This window comes from Sminthopsis crassicaudata, chromosome 1, assembly GCF_048593235.1.
Source record: "Sminthopsis crassicaudata isolate SCR6 chromosome 1, ASM4859323v1, whole genome shotgun sequence".
NCBI lineage: Eukaryota > Metazoa > Chordata > Mammalia > Dasyuromorphia > Dasyuridae > Sminthopsis > Sminthopsis crassicaudata.
In genome coordinates this window covers 115,603,365-115,623,945 of record NC_133617.1, presented here as the reverse complement: position 1 = coordinate 115,623,945, position 20,581 = coordinate 115,603,365, and the positions used below count along the sequence as shown (strand labels likewise).

The 20,581-nt window shown below is 35.9% G+C and overlaps 1 protein-coding gene across 1 annotated transcript in view; it reads left to right on the top strand.

Moving 5' to 3' along the window:
* The first annotated feature begins 382 nt into the window (after nt 1-382).
* MAL2 (mal, T cell differentiation protein 2) overlaps nt 383-20,581 on the top strand; it is a 30,125-nt gene continuing 9,926 nt past the window's right edge. The window contains exons 1-2 of the mRNA XM_074266557.1: nt 383-770; nt 18,514-18,684. Of these exons, the coding sequence (XP_074122658.1) occupies nt 639-770; nt 18,514-18,684 (303 nt within the window). The 5' untranslated portion in view covers nt 383-638. The remainder of the gene's footprint in view (nt 771-18,513; nt 18,685-20,581) is intronic.

The window sequence follows — 20,581 nt, the reverse complement described above, 5'->3', positions numbered from 1 at the left end:
CTTTTGGAAGTAGCTTGTCATTTCACTTCCTAGGTCACCTTGACAGGTAGTGAGTCTCTTGTTCTCCATCTAACGACTAAAAGTGGGTCAAAAGGTTAAGAAAAAAGAAGTGGAAAGGGGGTGGAAGGTAGAAGAAACAAACAATAGATTCAGGGGACCTCCTCTTCATCCCTTGTGGGAGGAAGATGAAAGTCTTGGTACTCCAGAGTTGATTATTGAATGCCCAAGACCCACGGAGGAGAAAAGCGGGTGGAAAGGAGGAACAGCCAATGGAAGGTTGTGCATCGGGAGGGCCTAAGCCGTGGCACCTGTGCCAACCCTGGGAACACGTGACTCGAGAAGACCGCCCCTGGGGATCGGGGCTCACCTGGGCCCACGTGACTGGGCGCGAGCCGCCCCCGCCTGCCTGAAGGGTAGCGCCTGTGCTATTCAGCAGCGTCTCCCCATTCCCTTTCCTTTCCCTTCCCTTGCTTTCTCTTCCCGGCGCGCCGGGCACTGCGCGCTGAGAGCAGCAATCCCTGCGCCAGCCTGAGCGGTGGCAGCACTGGCAGCCGTGGAGGCGGGCGTAGCGCAGCCTTTGCACACCCAGCAGGGGCAGCAGCAGTAGCTGGAGTAGCAGCAACAGTAACAGCAGCAGCATGTCGGCCGGCGGAGTGCCTATGCCAACGACCCCCAATCCCGCTGTCTCTTTCCCGGCGCCCAGGGTCACCCTGCCGGTGGGACCTGATATCCTCCGGACCTACTCGGGAGCCTTCGTCTGTTTGGAGATTGTAAGTGGAGGGCGAAAGGAGGTGTCTGGAAGAGGGTTTAAAAAAACGAGCGGGGGAGGGGGGAGGTGAAGGTGAGGAACAAGTGACCAGGGTCTCGAGGGAATCAACGAAGGAACATTCTTCTGTCCATGCCAGATTGTGTAACCCCTTGTGTTCTCTTCCTCTGTTTGCTCTCCACCTTCTCTTTCCTTTCCCCAAATACCTTTGCTTTTCCCTTTTTCTCCACCCCCAACCTCTCCCCTACTCTGCGCTGCAGCCACTCTGGTGGAGCTCACCCAGCGTGGCCTGGTCCACTTGCCCTAGCACCTGTTACGTTGGCTACCTGGCCTCCTGATTTTCGTATTTGGGTACTCGCTGCCTGTTGCTTAAGACTAGAGCAAGGGGAAAGATCCAAAATGGGGAAAGGTCGGCATCTTGGAGGGGGAAGGGGTTGCTCCCCTTTGGTTGGGGATGGAGGAGCTCGAGCTCTTGTAGAAGGGCAGTGCAGGGAAGGGCGGCTGAGCTAGGGCGAAGCGAGGCGCTGTCAGCCTCGCCTGTTGCTAACCTGCCATTTTGTTGGCTGGGAAAAGGTGTAGTTATCCCTGTAAGTAAGTGACCCTGAAGGGTTGCACCTCCAGGCTCCCACTTGGGGACTGAAAGGAGAGGTTCTAAGGAAGGCAAAAGATTGGGAGTATGGGTTTTTTAGGGGCCTTCCCACAATATCTATCCTTCTCCCCCTTTTCCCCCTCTCCTCCTTTTCCCCCTCTCCCCCTCCCTCCCTCCGCTTTTCTCCCTCTCCACCTCTCCCCCTCTCCTCCTCTCCTCCTCTTCCCCCCTCTCTCTCCCTCTTTCCCTCTCTCTCCCTCTCTCTCTCTCCCCTTTTCTCCCTCTCCCCCTCTCCCCCTCTCTCTCTCCCCTTTTCCTCCTCTCCCCCTCTTCTCCCCCTCTCTCCCCCTCTCTACCTCTCCCTCCTTCCCTCCTCTCTCTGTTACACACACACAGTTTGTGGTGAGGAAAGGCTCCCTGTTTAGGTTTAGGATGTTTGGCAGCTTCTAAACCAGGTGAATATGAAATATCTCGAAGGAGAGTGAAAATGTGACCCTGGCACAGCCTTTTTCTCCTCTCCCTCCCTCCCCTCCAACACAATCTTTTATGAGCTTTGACTCTTGCAGATGTGGGTGGGGTCACCTTTGACCATAATGTGTCACTTAAATTTATAGTTAACATATCTTTGGAGTGGGGAATTTCTCTCTTTTTAAAAATGGCATTTTATGGGTTGGAGAACTTTAGTTTATCATAGACTGGAAAAGAAAAAAAAAAGTGCAAACAAAAATTGGGTAACTTTATGTTGCATCATGTCCTGAGAATGACAAATAAAAGAATGAATTCCAGACATGACCTTATTTTCTGCAGGTTGATAGGTTTACTTGATTTGAGCTTTTCTTCTCACCCCTCCTCTTTGGAGTTTGCATAACCTGGATCTGGGTGCTTCAGTTTCTGTTTTGTGGATTTGAGCTGGATCTGGAGCATTTGGTATTCTACTTTATTATGCCACCATTAAAGCATCCCAAGTCAAGTTTAGCTCAGATTTAAATCTAAGAATGGACACTCAACTAAACTACCAGTTACCAACCTCAGTAATAAGATACTATAAAGCTGAAGGAAACAGTTTTGAATTTGAGCCCAGTTCATAAACACCTGAAAGTGAACCTAGTGATGACTGTTTGGAGGAATCCATGTAAAATTAAAGTATGGAAGATGGGACTAATTTTGATGGGGGTCTGTAAGAAAGGGAAATAACTTGGAAAGTTACAGATACTGAAGAGATTTTTTTAACTGATTTGAATGCTTTAGTCTGGAGAGGACAAGGTGATGTTTCAAATCTGTGAAAGAAATAATAATAAGGAGATAAATTGCTTTTCATCATTATATAGAAATAAAGATCTCTTCCCTCTTTCATCTTCTCTTTGATTTATGGGAAAAGACTGGCATATTCATCTTCAAAAAAGTATAAACCTCTTGCCTTGTTTAAGGTCCTATCCCTTTCTACCTCTGAAGAGATTTTGACATTATGGTCACTCTCATAAACTTTTTTCCTTTTCTAGAATCAGTGACCTCTTTTCACATTCTTCTCTTTCTCACTTAGACAGGTTTATATCTTCCTTGAAAAGAAAAAAAAAAGAAAAAAAAGTCCAAATTTTTATTTAACATTCCTCACTCATCTCATCATCTATTTCTCTCTCCACCTTGCATGGTCATATTTATTGAGTAATTACATCCATTCCTTGTTACTTGTTTTAAATTCAATTCAAGCATTTTTTAAGGTCACTCTATGGACCTGATCTTCTGGCCCTCTGCTAGCTAAACATTGTTCAACAAGGAAAATAGGTATTTTAGGAAACATATCACACATCATCACTTTTAGGAAACAAAGCAAAGTAGACCAATAATTTCCTACAATATGAAGAACATATTCATCCTCACAGTCTTGTGTATGGTTTAACAGGCAGATTTGTTCCATACTTGTGTATATGATGAATATAATTTTACTTTTGCCTGTGTCTGCTACTTTAGTAACATGACATTGTGAGCAGAATGATCAGCTTTATGATTCTTAGTCTCCATCTTTGGTTCAAAATCCAACTCAAGAATAAATGTCTACCCAGTGTTTCATACTTCCTGAGTTAAATTCCTGAAAGAGGTCTTGATAAACATCAATTTAATATGTTAATACTAACATGAACAAGATTAAGGACAGCAGTGGAAGGAGACTGATATAGGCTGGTGCAGGATAGCCTTGTAAGGCAGTAGTTGGAGCATTCAGGGAAAATGTCTGACCAATTTTATTTAAGTTGAAATAGTATCAAGTTTGCAATTAAAAAAACTTGGATTGGAAATTTGATGTTATCACCTATTGAATGTATGCCTATGAGACACATCACTGAAATTGTACATTTGTACTCCAGTGTTCTCATCTTTGAAGGAAGGAGTTAAATTTAAGTTATCACTAAGGCCTCTTATAGCTCTAAACCTTATGATCTTTGGAGGTTTTAATATGCTTTATACTTTGTCTCTAGACCAGAAAATAGTGTCATAGCTCATCAATGGAGAGTTTTGAACCTCTGTGAAATAGGTTTGTAGTTTCTAATGTTATCTTCAAGTGAAGTACAATGATATGCTTCTAGTTAAGTCTAGCATATTTATTATGTAATTTTTTTATTCATTTTTCCAAATTATCCCCTCCCTCCCTCCACTCCCTCCCCCCGATGGCAGGTAATCCCATACATTTTACATGTGTTACAATATAACCTAGATACAATATATGTGTGTAAATACCATTTTCTTGTTGCACATTAATTATTAGCTTCCGAAGGTATAAGTAACCTGGGTAGATAGATAGTAGTGCTAACAATTTACATTCGCTTCCCAGTGTTCCTTCTCTGGGTATAGTTATTTCTGTCCATCATTGATCAACTGGAAGTGAGTTGGATCTTCTTTATGTTGAAGATTTCCACTTCCATCAGAATACATCCTCATACAGTACTGTTGTTGAAGTGTATAGTGATCTTCTGGTTCTGCTCATTTCACTCAGCAACAGTTGATTTAAGTCTCTCCAAGACTCTCTCTATTCCTCCTGCTGGTCATTTCTTACAGAGCAATTTATTATGTAATTTAAGAAAATTTAAAATTCTATTGAATTAAATCCTTAGCCCTAATTTGGTTTCAAAGTGAAAAAAAAGGGGTCTTCAGTAAGAAGAGTAAATTTGGTTAGGGTGGTTATAGCAATATGTTGCTTTTAAAATATGTGTTTTACTTGTAGTATTGAATGTAGCCTAAGTTTTCAGACTTGAAAGTTATCCCAATATGCTCCCTAAGTTAAATAAATTTAAGCTCCTAAAATATACCTTGAAATGGGTGTCATGTAGAAGTACTGAATTAATCAGCATTCAAAGTGTTCAGTTCAATTCAGCAAGCATTTATTAAATACCTTCTATGTACAGGGCATGAAATAGTTGCTACCCTTCAAGGAGGAAACAGGATGTACAAAGCAAATCAAAATAGATGAAATGTAATTGTTGGAGTGAGAAGATACTAACATCTAGGGATATCATGAAAGGAATATCATACTTTACTGCCTCCCAGTAAGAGGAAGAACCTCAAGATGAAAGTTAAAAGGAGCTAGGCATTCCAAGAAGACAGCATAAGGAATGGGAAGCATTTGGAATATTCTCTGCAAAGGCATTGAAGAAGAAAATAGAATGCAAGCCAGGTCAACTGAAACGTAGAATGGATAAGTAGAATGGTAGCAGTAATATAAAATCAGTCAGAAAGAGAGGTTGGAATATTATTGTGAAGGATTTTAAATAACAGAGAAACTTATAGTTGATCCTAAAGGCAATAAGGAACTATTAGAATTTAGTGAATGAGGAGGGGCATATTAATTTTGTATTTTAGAAATATCACTTTGGTAGCTATGTGGAAGATGAATTGGATAGAGGAAAGTCTATATATAGAAAGCATGAGGCTATTTTAATAATGCAGATGAGAGGTCATGAAGCCTTTTGGTGTGGATAGAAACAAAGGGATTGATATGAAAAATGTGATTGAGAGAACTGACAAAACTTGACAATTGATCAAAGAAAAAGAAAAGAATCAAGATGACTCCAAGATTGTAAATCTATGACCAAAAGGATAGTGGTGCAATGAACAAAAATGGAAAAGAGTAGAGAAGGCTTAATTTGGCCATGCTAAACATCAGATATCTGTGAGACTTAACATAAGAGACATCTAATAGGCAAGTGATGATATAGGATTGGAATTCCAGAAGCAGATTTTGGCTAAATCTATTGAGGTTTAAACTGATACTTAAACCCATGGCAGCTGATGAGATCACCAAGGTAGAAATGGTAGAGGAAAGAAAAGAGAGTCCAGGATAGAATCTTGATATATCACTATATTTAATGGATAGAAAAGGAATTATAATTTAGCAAAGGAGCCTGAGGAAGAAGAATTTCATGAAAACCAAGAAAAAAGATGCCCAAAAGAAGAAAGGTGGTGATTGTTAGTTTCAAAATGTTCATAGTGGTCACATAGAATGAAGGAGAAAAGGTCATTAAATGTATTACTTTAAAAGATCTTTGAACATTTTAGAAAGATAAATTTTTCGATGAATAACAATCAAATTGTTTTAAAAAAGGATTAGGAAGTGAGTTGTAGATGAGGAACTTGAGGCATTTGAAAACTCTTCCTAGGAGTTTGTCTCTAAGAGAAAAGACATGTAAAATAATAGGTTTGGTTTGGAGATGGCAGAGTAGAGTAAATATTTAAGGATCAAGGTGAAGCTGAACATGTTTGTAAACGATGTCACATAAATAATGAATTTCTGAAGTCAGATTTGAACTCAGGAAGATGAGTCTTTTTGACTCCAGGCCAGGCACAATATCCTCTGTTATTCATTTGTTGTAATTTTTGTTCTCCTATCCCTCTCCCTTTTTCTCTCTCTTTCCCTCTTTCTCCTTCTCTCTCCTTCCCCCCTCTTCTCCTCCTTTCTTTCCCCTTTCCTCTCTCACCTTCCTCCCTCTCTTCCTCGGTCTCTCTCTCCTCTACCTCCCTCCTTCTCTCCTTTCTTCTCCCTTTCTTCCCTCTTCAATATAGGATTCTGTATTGAAGGAAAGAATGAATATCAAAGAAAAATGATGGCAGATATGAGGGAGGGGAAGAGCGCTTCACAATTAATCCAACTGAGATTGGATATTAGAAATGGAAATCATGCAAAGTAGGTATTATTAAGCTTTTTGTTTTGTGGACTGCTTTGGTAGTCTAATGAAGCTTAGACTTCTCAGAATAGTGTTTTGTTGGTTACATTCACAATTGAAGAAAATGCTAAATTTCATTTAAAGCATATTAAAAGAAAAGATGCATTTTATTTTATTTTTTTTATTTTTTTGCTATATAAGCGAACTCCCTTATATCTATCTTTGTGTACCCTAGGTTAGAAACTTCTGCTTTAAGGAGTAGGAAATAAAACATTTAATCCATTAAAACTCTTGGTTTAGAAGGAAAGGGGTTAGGATACAGTGTCTTAAAACCAGCATGAAGTTATATTTACTAATACTGAAAGGTTTTTATTAGTGAAAAGTAACTGTTTCTTTTCTGCATTTCCTAATTTAAAATATCACAGGAAAAATAAATCTTAGAGTCTTTTAAATGACTTGAAAAAAATAAACTTGCATCCTTGTCACAGGTTTTCAACCAACTTTTCTCTGGTGAAAACCTCATAAGAAATCTGAAAAGCTTGGGGCAGCTAGATGAGGCCTTGAATTCAAGAGGATCTGAATTCAAATATGGCTTCAGACACCTAACATTTATTAGCTGTGTGACCATGGGTAAGTCACCACTCCCAACTGCCTCACTCCCCCCCCCCAAAAAAATCTCACGAGCTAAAGAATAGTAATAAAGTTTTTTTTTCTGTAATTTTTTGACCAAATTATTTCAATATTAAAATTTAAATAAATAATTGAAATAAAATAGAAAATAAATGGTTGAAATTTTTAAAAATAAATAATTGACATAGTTGACCACCATAGTGCTTTGCTAATTTTGAAGTTCTAAGTCTATAGCATTCAGCCAGAATCTTTATCATGTTGTTCTGAAATCTCATCCCTTTTCAAAAATGATATAATATTGTAGGTAGAAATAAGTTTTAAAGTCAAGTCCAGCTTTCATACTTTATGTTAAGAATGCCCAGAAACACACTGTGATTTGGCTTGAGCATAGGTAATTGGTGGTAACACTGGATCAAGTTATAAGATAGGGCTTAGGGCTTCTTCATCCCCCCTGCTTGACAAAATTCCTAGAATTTGTTGAGCTTAGACTAAAATAATCAAATTCTAGAAAAGTGGAATAAATGCAAGGTGAGAATGCAGAAGTTGAATGCAGAAATAGGAGGTTAAGGACAAAACCTTGTAGAGATAAGCATTTTAACTTAAGTGGAGAAATAATTACTCATGGACATGAGATATAAACATGGATATGAGAAGTAGATTGAGACACACCTCCCCTTCCCAAAATGATTTTGAGCAGTATAGACATGATAAAAATAGATGGAGTAAAGAGTAGACATTTATTATGCTTGAGAGATTTCTATTTTAAGCATAATCTCAATGTGCAGATAACTGATTCTATTTGGTCAAAGTCAATGGAGATAAATATAAAAAAAGCAAATTTATGTTAAGAAATTATTTGTTTGCTTTTTAAAATATTCCAATTTCATATATAGACAAGTCCTTGTTTTGTTTGCCTAAATTTATCCTTTATATAAAAATATAGTAATAACTCACTTCTTAAAATTATACAGTATTTTAAAATGTTATATCAATTGCTTTTCCAAATATATCCCTCTTCCCCCCACATCTAGAGAGCCATCCAATATAAACAAATTTTTATTTAAATTTAAAAAGTCTATAGGAGATAGGACAGGTAGAAGGGTAAAGAGAATAGGGGATATATCTGAGAAAGCAGTTCAGCAAAAATAACACATTAATTAAATCTAACAGTGCACAGAATTTTCATTAATCCATAGTCCACCATGTCTGCAAAATAAATAAATAAATAAATAAGTTGCATCTCTAGGTCTTTTCTTCAAGGACAAGCCTGGACATTATAATTGCCCAGTATTCATTTTCATATTCTTTTTTCCATTAACATTTTTTTACTTTATAGATATAAATATCTATCTATCTATCCATCTATCTATCTATCTATCTATCTATCTATATATATATATATATATATATATATATCAACTCTATATATTTCCATTCGTCTATCCAGCTGTGCACCTATATCTATCATCTATTTACTTACCCTAATTCTGCTTATTTAGCTCAACATTAATTCATTGAAAATTCCCAATACTTCTTTGAATTCTTCATATTCATAATTTCTTTTTGTTAATTATAACATTCTATTCCATTCATTTATCTAGCATTTTAAACTATGATTTGTTTTTGTTGTTGTTATTGTTGTTTATCCTTTGTTCTTGAAAATATGACATCAGAAAGTGATGCCATGACACTCAAGTGAATTGGATTTAAGTGATGGAGGATTGACTATACATTGTTGCTGGTTCTATGTTATTGCAAAGAGTATTGCTGTGAATACTGGGGTACATGTGGAACCTTTCTTTTTGTCTTTGAATACCTTCATGTGCCTAACAATGTGATGTCCTGAATAAAGGGTATGGACATTATAACCACCTTCTTAGCATAGTTCTGAATAGTTTTCCTGAGTGTTTGACCCAATTCACAATTCCACCAAAAAGCATTTTAATGTGCCTACTATTCCATAACCTTTCTAGTATTATTCATTTCTTCTTTTGCCATCTAATAATTTACTCATCTACAAAACTTTCAAGTTTATTAAGCTTACCTTACACAATTCTATGAGATAGGTCATAATGTAAAACAGTATCAACATTTTATATGTCATAAGTTTATAGGATCATAGATGCATAGCTAGATAGGACCTCAGAGGTCATCTAGTCCAGCTTCTTCCTTTTGCAGATGAGAAAACTAAGGTAAATCACTTAACCCCAATTGCCTCAGGGGAAAAAAGTTGGAAGGGGAGAGATAGAGAAAGAGGCCAGTGGAAGAGTGAGGAGTATGAGTTTGCTGTTTTCCCACTTTAGAACTCCTCCATTACTATTGGCAGTAAAAACTCTTTGAAAAACTTAGAAGGGACGTTTACTTACTTTGGGGACAAGAAAGCAAAGAAATTTGAGACTATATTTTGTTCCAAAAGGAGTCAGGGAAGAATCATCAGAGAAGTCATAATAGAACTGGAAAGAGAAGGCAGCATGTGAAATTCTGGAAGTTCAGAAGGAAACAAAAAATTAAGAGCTATACAAAACTAAATAGTGCTGAGAGCCTCCAGCCCTCTCAACTCTTACCTTCAGATCCCTTTTTTCCTTGTCTTTGCTGGAGGCTTTTTTTTTTTTTAAACTTTGGAGTGACAGCTGATTTAGAGCTATATAGATCTTGTCGATACTGTTTCAGCAGTGAAAATATATTACTGGCTTCCCAAGTTGGAATATAGAAGCTATTTTGTAATATAGTCATTTTGTAATTGTGTATTAAATAGTAAACAGTTCGTATTTCAGGGGTGGGAATTGTGAATGAAATAAGTTTTCCTAGCCTGACTTGGGAATCTAATTACTGTAATGGAAGAATCTGGTATGCATTTTCCCACAGAAGAAAACTGTAAAAGTTGTATCCCCTGTCGTGTGTGTGTGTGTGTGTGTGTGTGTGTGTGTGTGTGTGTGTGTGTATGCTTGTAGCTTAGATAATGAATTCTTACGGAATGTGTGGAGGTTACAGAGAATGAAGTTTAGACTTAATTGATATTAGGAAAAGCTTCCCAGCTATTAGAGCTGACCAAAAGTGTAACAATGGATAAAGAGGTCATGGAGTGGGTGACCACTTCAAAGCAATTTAGTCAAAGGCAAAGTATGATACATGATACAACATGATACAAGGCATGATTGAGATACAAACAAAACAAACTTCTTGTCCTCTATGAGGTTACATTCTGGGGGGGGGGAGATATAAAAGATCTAGAAGTGATTAAGGACAAAGTAAACATAAAAGTGATACAATGTAATTTCAAGGAAGAAGTACTGATATATGAAGTACTAATAATGAAAAGTTTTATGTAGGAGGCACCTAAGTTATCCTTTTATGAGGTAATAATGGGAAAGATAAGTTCATTATGTATGTTATAGGTGTCAGAGAGTCATTGGTTGGGAAATTATTAAATAAATTTAGAGATATGAGACAGAGAAAAGAATGGATAAGGAAATGAATAAAATCTTGGAAAGGATTTGAAATGAAGAATGTGGGCAGGGCCCTTGTCTGCCAGATAGGAGTGGAATTCAAGGAGGAGGAAAAATGTCTGAAAATTCAACCAAGATTTCCTATTTTGCCATTCCTGGGTCTTTATTTCTACAGTTCTGTGTATTTTTCTAGCTTTCCACCTTCATATAAGCAAAAAGCAAAAATAAAACCTCTTATTTCTAAGGGTTAAATTTTATGCAAGTTCTTGGTAAATAAAAACTTTCTGAGTTTCCTTTGGTGTGGGGAGGGGGGGAAGGGATTCAGCCAAGCCACTCCCTGTAAGTATGCCAGGGCCTGTCCATAGCACAAAGACCTAAAGGAGAAAATGTTGTGCAATAAAAATTTCATGAGACCATAAATGTATAAATGAGATTAGTTTCTTGGAGAAAGTTTTTAGGACTGAATCACCTAAGTGAAAGTAGGTCATCAGCAAAGTGAAGTTAGGTCCCCAAAGAAGGCTATTTCTTATAAAGGTCAATTCTCTTTAGAGAAAACCAATAGCCATGTTACTAAGGAGTTCTGCTGGCAGTTTGTATATCACCAGTACTGAAGTGATTAGATTCTAGGTCTTGGGAATTTGGGCCTTTTCAAACAACAGCAGTTCCAGCTGGATTGAAACCCAATCACCTCATGTCTCCCTGTGGCCAATCCCACTCTTGTTCCCAGGGAAAGCACTACTGACTGTTACTGCTTGTGACTGATTCTACCTTTAAAGACCTGGAAGCATTACTTTAATTGTTTCTTATTAACAATACTGAGGAATAATGCAGTGTGGAATATTGGAAAGACTTCTGGACTGGGAAATCAGGAAATATAGGATCATATTCAGCCTTAGATATTTAGTGCTACAGAACTTGCTGATTTCACTCAGTTTCCTTATCTGTAAAATGGGGGTATAATATTTTCACTATTTCCTTAAAGATTTTTTTTTTTTGGTCAGGTAATTGGTGCTAAATGACTTGCCCAGGGTCATACAGCTAGTATGCTAATTTTTTGAGGTTGGATTTAAACTCACGTTATCCTGTTTATATACTGTGCCATCTAGTTGCCCCTCCTCACAGGTATTTTATGAAGAAAGTAGTTTGTAAATTGTAAAGTCATAAATGTGTGTTAATAAGTATTAATATTATGGATACAAGTTAAGGATCATGAAGTGGTCTAAGGAGAATTTGAAACAGGTGGTAGAGGAAAGGTTTTTTGTTGGTTTACAAAGCTTTATTTCAGTTAACTCATTTGATTCTTACAATAACCCTGTGAGGTAACTGCTATGATTAATAAGGAGTATCATCTCTTTAAAAATACCTAAAGGCTATAAGTAACAATAATAATAATGATAATTCATGTTTATATGGTACCCAGTATGTGTGAGGCACTGTACTAAGCTTTTTATAATTATCATCTCATTTGGTTCTCACAACCTTTGGGAGGCAGGTACTATGATTTATAGAGCCCATCTTCTCTTTAGAATACTAGAGGGCCAGAATTAGGGGAATTGTAGATAAGAATTCAAAACATAAAATAAGAGGGAAAGTGCATGTTCTTAACTTCAGCTTCACAGACAGCCAAATTGCCTTCCCATGAATAGATTTTAGAGGGTGTGTGAATTTAGGTGGAAATAAGTAAACTATTATTTTCACTAATCTTCTTTCTCCTTTGTAATCTATGGATTTTATTTTATGCACTAGAATCATTCTGAATAGGGATCAATAGACTTTACCAGACTGCCTAAAGGGGTCAATGACATACAAAAAAGATTTTAGACTGCCTTCCCATGCTCCACCCCCACCTAAAATTCCTCTCACATATGTCAGTGATAGCCTAGATTGAAAGGGAAGAGTAAACTCAAAGTGGCAAATAAGGGTTTCAAGGCCCAAGAGAAAAGATCTATTTTGTACTTGTCCTGGTATTTTTTCTGTCCTTTTACTGCCACTGTTTGGGAGCCTTTGAAACTTTACCTTTTGGCTACTCATGTTTCTTTTTATTTTTCCTGTGAAAGCAGGGACGCCACTAGATCCATCTCCATAAAACAGAAAATATTGCAAGCATAGTTGTGTTTATGGCCATAACATGCTCTGGGCTCATCTGGGAGAAGTTGTAGTCTAAGTGTATATTATTTATTAAAAGTCAATTTCAGAGATGAGAACCTGGAGGATAATGTAGTAAATGAAAAGAAGATTATAAAGGTGGAAATAAAAGAATGAGTGGCCAAACAACCTTGTTTGTGGTACTCATAAAATAAGAAAATTGGATCGCAGAGTGGGAACTTTCTCAAGCCTGGCCTCAGTTTAACTTTAAAAATTGTACCGATCAGTTAGGACTTCAAAATGACTTTCAGATCCAGCATAATGTTGCATAGGGGGGGGGGTTGTTTTTAATCACTATCAAATTATTGTTAAGCCATCCCAAGGTACATGGTAATTTTGTACTAGAAGCACGTTCAATTTCTCTCTGATGGATCCCTAGGTGGGTGGTAGGAAAAATTAAATGTACTTTTGGGGAACCTGTGAGTCACTTAAATAAGATTGCTTTAAACATTTCTGTCTTTAAAATGAGAATAGATTGATTTTACTTCATTTTAATTTTGAAATTGATTTTCTGATATTTAAAACAGTTTCACTTTAAATTTTTCTTTTTCTTTTTTAGATGAAATGGAGTAACTTTTTTTTAAATTAAAGCTTTTTATTTACAAAACATATGCATAGCTAATTTTTCTAAAATTGACCCTTGCAAAGCCTTCTGTTCCAAATTATCTCCCCCCTTCCTCCTATTCCTTCCCTTAGATGGCAGGTAGTCCAATGCATGTTAAATATGTTAAAATATATGTTAAATCCAATATATGTATACATATTTATACAGTTGCTGCACAAGAAAAATCAGATCAAGAGGGAAAAAACTAGGAAAGAAAATAAAATGCAAGCAAGTAATAACAGAAAGAGTGAGAATGCTGTATTGTGGTCCACATTTAGCTCCCACACTCATCTCTCTGGGTGTAGATGGCTTTCTTCATCACTGAACAATTGGAATTGGTTTGAATCATCTCATTGTTGAAGAGAGCTACGTCTATCAGAATTGATCATTGTATAGTCTTGTTGTTGCAATGTATAATCTCCTGATTCTGCTCATTTCACTTAGCATCAGTTCACGTAAGTGTCTCCAAGCCTTTCTGAAATCATCCTGCTGGTTGTTTCTTACAGAAAAAATATTATTCCATAGCATTCATTTATCATAACTTATTCAGCCATTCTCCAATTGATGGACATCCATTCTGTTCCCAGTTTCTTTCCACTACAAAAAGGGCTGCCACAAACATTTTTGCACGTCTGGGTCTCTTTTAAGATCTCTTTGGGATATAGGTCCAGAACAAACTGCTGGGTCAGAGGGTATGCACAGTTTGATAGCTTTTTTAGCATAGTTCCAGATTGCTCATAGTTCCACCAACAACATATCAATGTCCCAGTTTTCCCACATCCTCTTCAACATTAGGCATTATCTTTTCCTGTCATCTAAAGCAATCTGAGATCACCTTAAAATGTTCACACTTTTACAAAAACTTTTCTCTGTTGCATCCCTGGGGTGTAGTGGAAACACTTCAGGTATTATTCTGGTGACAGACCCAAGTCTGTTGCCTACAAGCCAACCAACCTAAGAATAGAAAGGCTTACCAAAGATAGGTTGGCCAGTAGGTGATAGATTATTTGGTCATTTCTGTACCTAGAACAAATAAAAGTAAACATTTTAAATGATCATTAGTCCTCTATGCCCTTTCTTCTTCCTTCTGCATTTATGAGAGCAGATTCTTAAACAGAAGGTAAGCCCTTTGAGGGGAGAGACTATTTCACTTTTTTCTTTGGAATCCCATCACCATGCAGAGAGCATAGTATAAGCTTAACAAATGCATGAATTGATGAGTAGATGGTGGAAAAGGCCAGGCTGAGGGTGCTAAAAATCATAACAGCATCTAGAGAATGTATTATATATCACTTCTTAGTGCAAGTCAGTAATATACTTCATTCTACTTATATTCACCATGCATTTTTCATTGTCCTTAGGTCATCTTCAGTTTTAACACTTCTGAGATTGTGATATTCCATGATTCATAAACATATAGTGTCACCAGAAGAGTATTGGTATTTTAAAAGTTATCATTTGAAATAGGGTATACTTTAGAATCACTGAAAATATCGCTCAATGACTGAAATTCTATCTATAGTTTCTTCTCCCCATTCAATTTTGCACTTAGTTCTATCTATAGTCTATCTATAGTGCCTGAGCAAAGATAAATGAACTAATAAACTAACTCAGTAGACTTCCCATGCAACTACATATTTTAAAATAGGCAAATGTTATTCTCTACTCTCTTGGTTTTATGTGTTGTTAAAGCAGTCTCTTTTGAGTGGCTCATTAAAGAGGATTTAGTATTTTGAAACTCAGTGCAATCAATATAGTGTCAACTACAACAATCTTCAGAACCTTATCATTTTTTTTTAGATTCCCTTACATTTGAATTAATGTAGAAGACATCTGCCATAATGTTAGAGTCACTTAAGTAAATCTATGTATTTCTTTACTGCCTAAATAATTGTAATCAGAAGATTGTTGAAAATAAGTTTTGTGGTTATATATATCAAGGAGTCTTGCACATTATTATATGCAAGGGAAATTCCTTTTTCATAAAGTTTTAAGACTGTTTTCTTTTAGAGTCATATGTTTTGTTAGAATCAGTAAACCACAGGTTATAGCAGGATCTTGTGTATTCTATAACTCTCAATCAATTCTATTATTGTGAAGATGTAATCTGTATATAGAATCATTTACAAAAGTTCAATGTTGTGGTTGTAGCAATGTATTTGAAGTCAAAACCCTTATCTTAAAAAATACATTTACTATTTACTTACCTTATTCCCCATGAAAAAGTATGCTCCTTGAAAGTGGGAATGATGTGTTTCTATCTTTTTATCTCCACTCCTTAGTTTGTGCCTGACAAATTGTAAGTGGTTGTTCACTAACTTTCTACTAGAAATTTGTAAATCATCTCTACTCTCTAGGTTTGTTTCCTTCTCCCTTAAATGGAGAAATTGAATTATATGATTTCAAATGTTCTTTTCAGTTATAAAATTTATGACTGCTGTCCCTTTCTCATCTTTCCATCAGGGAAACTACCATTGTTCATTGACTATTAAACAGTCTAGATAGAGAATGTAGGGGAGTCTCTTCTAGTTCTAGAGTCTATAATTAAAAAAAATAGTAATTACTATAATATCAGTTGTCTTTTTACAATGATGAAAGCAATTGTCATCTTGAATCATTTTCTCTTTTAGAACTCTTAAAAACTGATCCCTGAGAATGGCTGGACAAACTGCTGTATATGAATATAATTTAATCTTATATTGTCATAAGATAAGACAAGCATAATAAATACAAAGAAATATTAAAAGACTTATATGAACTGATACAAAGTAAAGTAAACAGAGCCAGGAAAACGACATATATCTAAGGGAGGGTTTATTCCAGTGAATAAAACTATCACCCTACTCATACTTAAAAGTAAGGTATTAACCAGTTAATTTTTGCCTTGACTGATCCAGTAAAAAATTTTAGATTAGATATAAAAATGCTTAATTAATTTAGAAGTCCTTGAAAGCTTTAGGTAATGATGTTGCAAAGGAAGTATATTTCAATTTGCTTGAGTTACATTATGTGAGCTTATTTAAACCAGCAAGCAAGTTTGAAATAGTTTCCATATGGTAGAAGACTGGCAGCTTAACTCATGGAATAATTTGGGGTGAGAGAGGATGGGAAAAAACAGTTCATTGGTTCCTCACCCCATCCTTCTTGCTCTGGATGACTAGAAATGAACATTTTCCCTAGTATCTGAGTAGCATCCTTGGCATAGCAATGAGTGGTGGCAATTTCTGTATGGGGAGTTAAAGATAAACCAGACACAATGAGGAAGTAATGGCTTTTAGATCCTATGAAGAGTCAAACAGAAACCTGTCCCTATTCTCACCTGTCATGGAAAAGTCATAAATATCCCATTAAAGAGAGAAAAAGACTTCCAGAAGCCAAGAACTACAAGTTCCCCCTCTATCACATACTCATTCTGAGCTTGAGCCCACTGTCCCCTAGTTTTTATGTATTTGTGAACAAAGTATATCACATGCTTTTAAGGGATAAGGGATTCTTTTGTAAAATATTCTTTTTCAGAAAGCTATTAACACTGGCTGCCTAATTGAACTAGGCCCCCAGTGATTATGGGGAAGCCACTGTTGAGTGTTTGAAATTGTAGTGATAGAAAGCAAGTACCAACTCTTCTGGGCTCTTCCTAGAAGTAGCAGCTGGTCCCTGAGGACTTGGTTGCCAATTTGTGTGAGAATTGGAATAGGGGCCACAGACCATGTCCTATACAGAGAGCAACTATAATAATGTAAATGAATAGAATAACCACCATACCACAATTAAAACTGAATGTTGTCAAATTACAAAGAACACATTTGACTCCAAAGAAATGATACAATGACAGTTCTCTCAGATCCTCTACAAATGTGTGATATTTTCAAGGTATTTTCCTCTTTTTTTTTTCATTTGCTTTTTACAAATGTCTTTTCTTATAATACTATAAAATATTATATTCAGCAACACAGAGATATACACACACAGAGGGAGTGAGGGAGAGAGAGAGATACATTTGTTCAGCCATTCTCAAGGATCAGTTTTTAAGACCTCTGAAAAAGAATATTATTCCAGATGATCACTGCTATCATTATTGCAAAAAGGCAATCAGGGATATAATAATTACTACAGACTTACAAAGGGGAATCAGGGAACTCTCAGAAAAATAGACATGGGAAAATCTAAAAGATATAAAAAATAAAAGCTATCAATAAAAAAATCTGTCTTTCAAAAAATGTTTCCCAAATGTTTTTAAAACACTGTTACTTGCATTGTTTTCTTCTGTCTTCACTTGGTCTAAGCCAGCCATTCTTCCCAAATTAGTTTTCATATGAGGATGTGGGTATACTGAGGTGTTAAAATTCAATTATGTTGATATTATTGGAATGGATAATTAAAATAGATTACCATTGAGATGTTGGGAAATGTGTTTATTTTGCATCTATTTGTTATACTTTCCTTAAATAGCTATGTATTTAAGTGATCATTTTAGGTTAATTCCCTAGATTATAGAAACAGTAATTTCCCCCTTTCTCATTCATCAAAAAACATAAACAAAAAAGAAAGACACTTCATCAACCAAGTGGTATTTGCAAACTACTATGCTAGGTACAAAAAAGGGATTTATAGAAGTCTCCTAGTGCTGAGATTCTATCTAGCTAAGGGCTGGCTCTTCTGCTAAGTGTTTTACAACCAGCTCTCTGAAAATTCAACAAAATAATTTTAGCACTTGCCCATTTCCAAGGTATATGTGTTATAATCTAGATGGAATAGTAGATATAGTGCTGAGCTTTGTAAGTCAGAGGCCTACATTCACATATGGCCTCAGACACTAGCCTGGTGACCCTGGACCAGTAATTTGACTTTTTGCCTCCATTTCCTCAATTGTAAAATAGGGACAATAATAGCACCTACATCTTGGGATTGTGGTGAGGATAAAAGATAATATTTGTAAAGTAATTAGCATTGTTTGGCATATGGGCTCACTATAAGTGATTTTTCCCTTTCACCTAGTGACTAATTTTTTACTGTACTTATGATGAAACTCTGAAAATTTAACAACTTGTTCTCAAGAGCCAGTAGGAATTGCCTTCAGCACTCCTGGAAACATATGTGTGAAAGAGAGCAGCTAACAGTATCAGAATGGATTTGTGTTACAATGCCTTTTGACTTTAAGCTATTTCTTTTTTATTTCTTTGCAGCTATTTGGAGGACTTGTCTGGATTTTGGTATCATCCTCCAATGTACCTCTACCTCTGCTGCAAGGATGGGTGATGTTTGTATCAGTCACAGCTTTTTTCTTTTCCCTCCTCTTCCTGTGTGTGTTCCTTTCAGGCATGGTGAATAGAATTGATGCCAACTGGAATTTTTTGGTAAGAGTTCACATTTTATGTATATATCAAAAAATATGAATGATTTAATGTCGACTTGGAACTATTGATGAGAATAAGATAAGAATTTATATTAGTCTTAAAGTTTGCATAGTGTTTTATATTCAGTCTGGTAATATCCTGTCTACACACTTTCATTTTAGCTATGTATTCATATAGGTAGTATCAAATCCATAGGAACTGATGCTGTGATATAGCTGTCTCTTTGACTTTGCACTTAGGTCCCACTGCATCTTATATTCTAAGCAAAGGAGTAGTTCTGTATTTCAGTATATAAAATTATCTTTACTATTATTTTACTTTATTTTGAATAGCAGATGATTCCAATAAACTTATTAACTTATTGCTTTGGGAAAATTGCAAGATTTCTTTCATTTTATTTTTATTAAAATGTTTACCCCAGAATCTCTTCTGATATCTCGTACCCTCAGTATTATTCATCATTCTCAAACTTCTGCAAAAGAACAGAGATAACTTTATGGTTTTTTCTAAAACTCCTACCATAATAACAGATTAGCCAAATTTTCTATTTTTAAATATAATATCAGGAAAATATCTAATGTTTTCTTTAAGATCCATGCAATGTGTCTGCCATTTAAAAAGATCATGACCCAATGGTTTGTGACTCAAGATTAAGCAATGATTTCTTAAAATTTATTTTTGTCTTTTTAATTTTCAGTTTCAGATTTGTTTCTTTTTTCTACCTCTTTCAAATCCATTCAGAAGGCAAGAAATGTGATACCCATTATATATATGAAGTTATACACAACTGTGTTAAATGAAACCAAAACCAGTGTTCATTCCTACATATTATGTTGCCTCTAAATTCCAGTCTGGAACCACATTTATAATGGCAGGAGCAAGCTGCATCCATAACTTATGAAAACAAGCATGTAATTTATATGCAAAAACTTGCTTAATGCTTATGTAAAATACATATCCTATGGTTTTTTCCCACTTATGGTAAAAGTTTGGTTCAGGAATAGAAATTAGGTTTAAAGTGCTATTAAAGGAGGAAGCAGTTTATTTTCTAATATGTTCAAAGTAAGTGATTAGATAAAATTATACTCTATAACAAAGCTTCTAACCTGTGGCTCACAGCTCCATGTGGGGTTCTATAACTGAATATGGGGTTCACAAAAAAACTTGGCAACGATAAAAGGTTTCTGAACACAATAACCAAAAATTCAAAATCAAATGTGTAATGAATCCAAGGTGTTTCTGGCAATATTTGTTTGTGTTGCACTGCATAATTTTCACTGCAGCCTTGTTTCCAAACACACTACATCTGCATTCACTAACATTGGCAGAAACAACCTCGACTCAAACTCATGATGGGGTTGCATGAAATTTCTCTGGTGAAAAGGAGTCACTAGTGTAAAAAAGTTTAAGAAGCCCTGATCTAGAATGTGATTAGCAGTTAAGCCCAAGAATCTTCAATTTAGTTCAGAAATATGACAGGGTTGATATAGTAAAACTAAGGAAAGATACCATTTTAGATTAGTATAGTTTTAATTCACAAGTTCTATGAAGCAGCTAAATCTTCTTAGGTTCATTTATAGTTCTATGTTATAAATATGGCATCTTCAAAATCTGTGCTTGTGACTCAGATATCATTGATATTGACTTTGAACTTGCTTAGAAAAATGAGGATCCTGTACAATTTAATAATGAATGTTTAGCTCATTTTACGTTACTTGCTTCTTCAAAGATGATTTTTGGGCCAAGAACAAGCTAACATAAAGGAAGGAGTTGCCACTTGCAACTTTTTTTTTTTGTTATCTAGGACAAATAATGACTGACATTGATGTGATGCTTTAAGGAATGCAAAGTGCTTCCCTCACATTATAATGGGAGATATAGTGAAAGTGATATTATT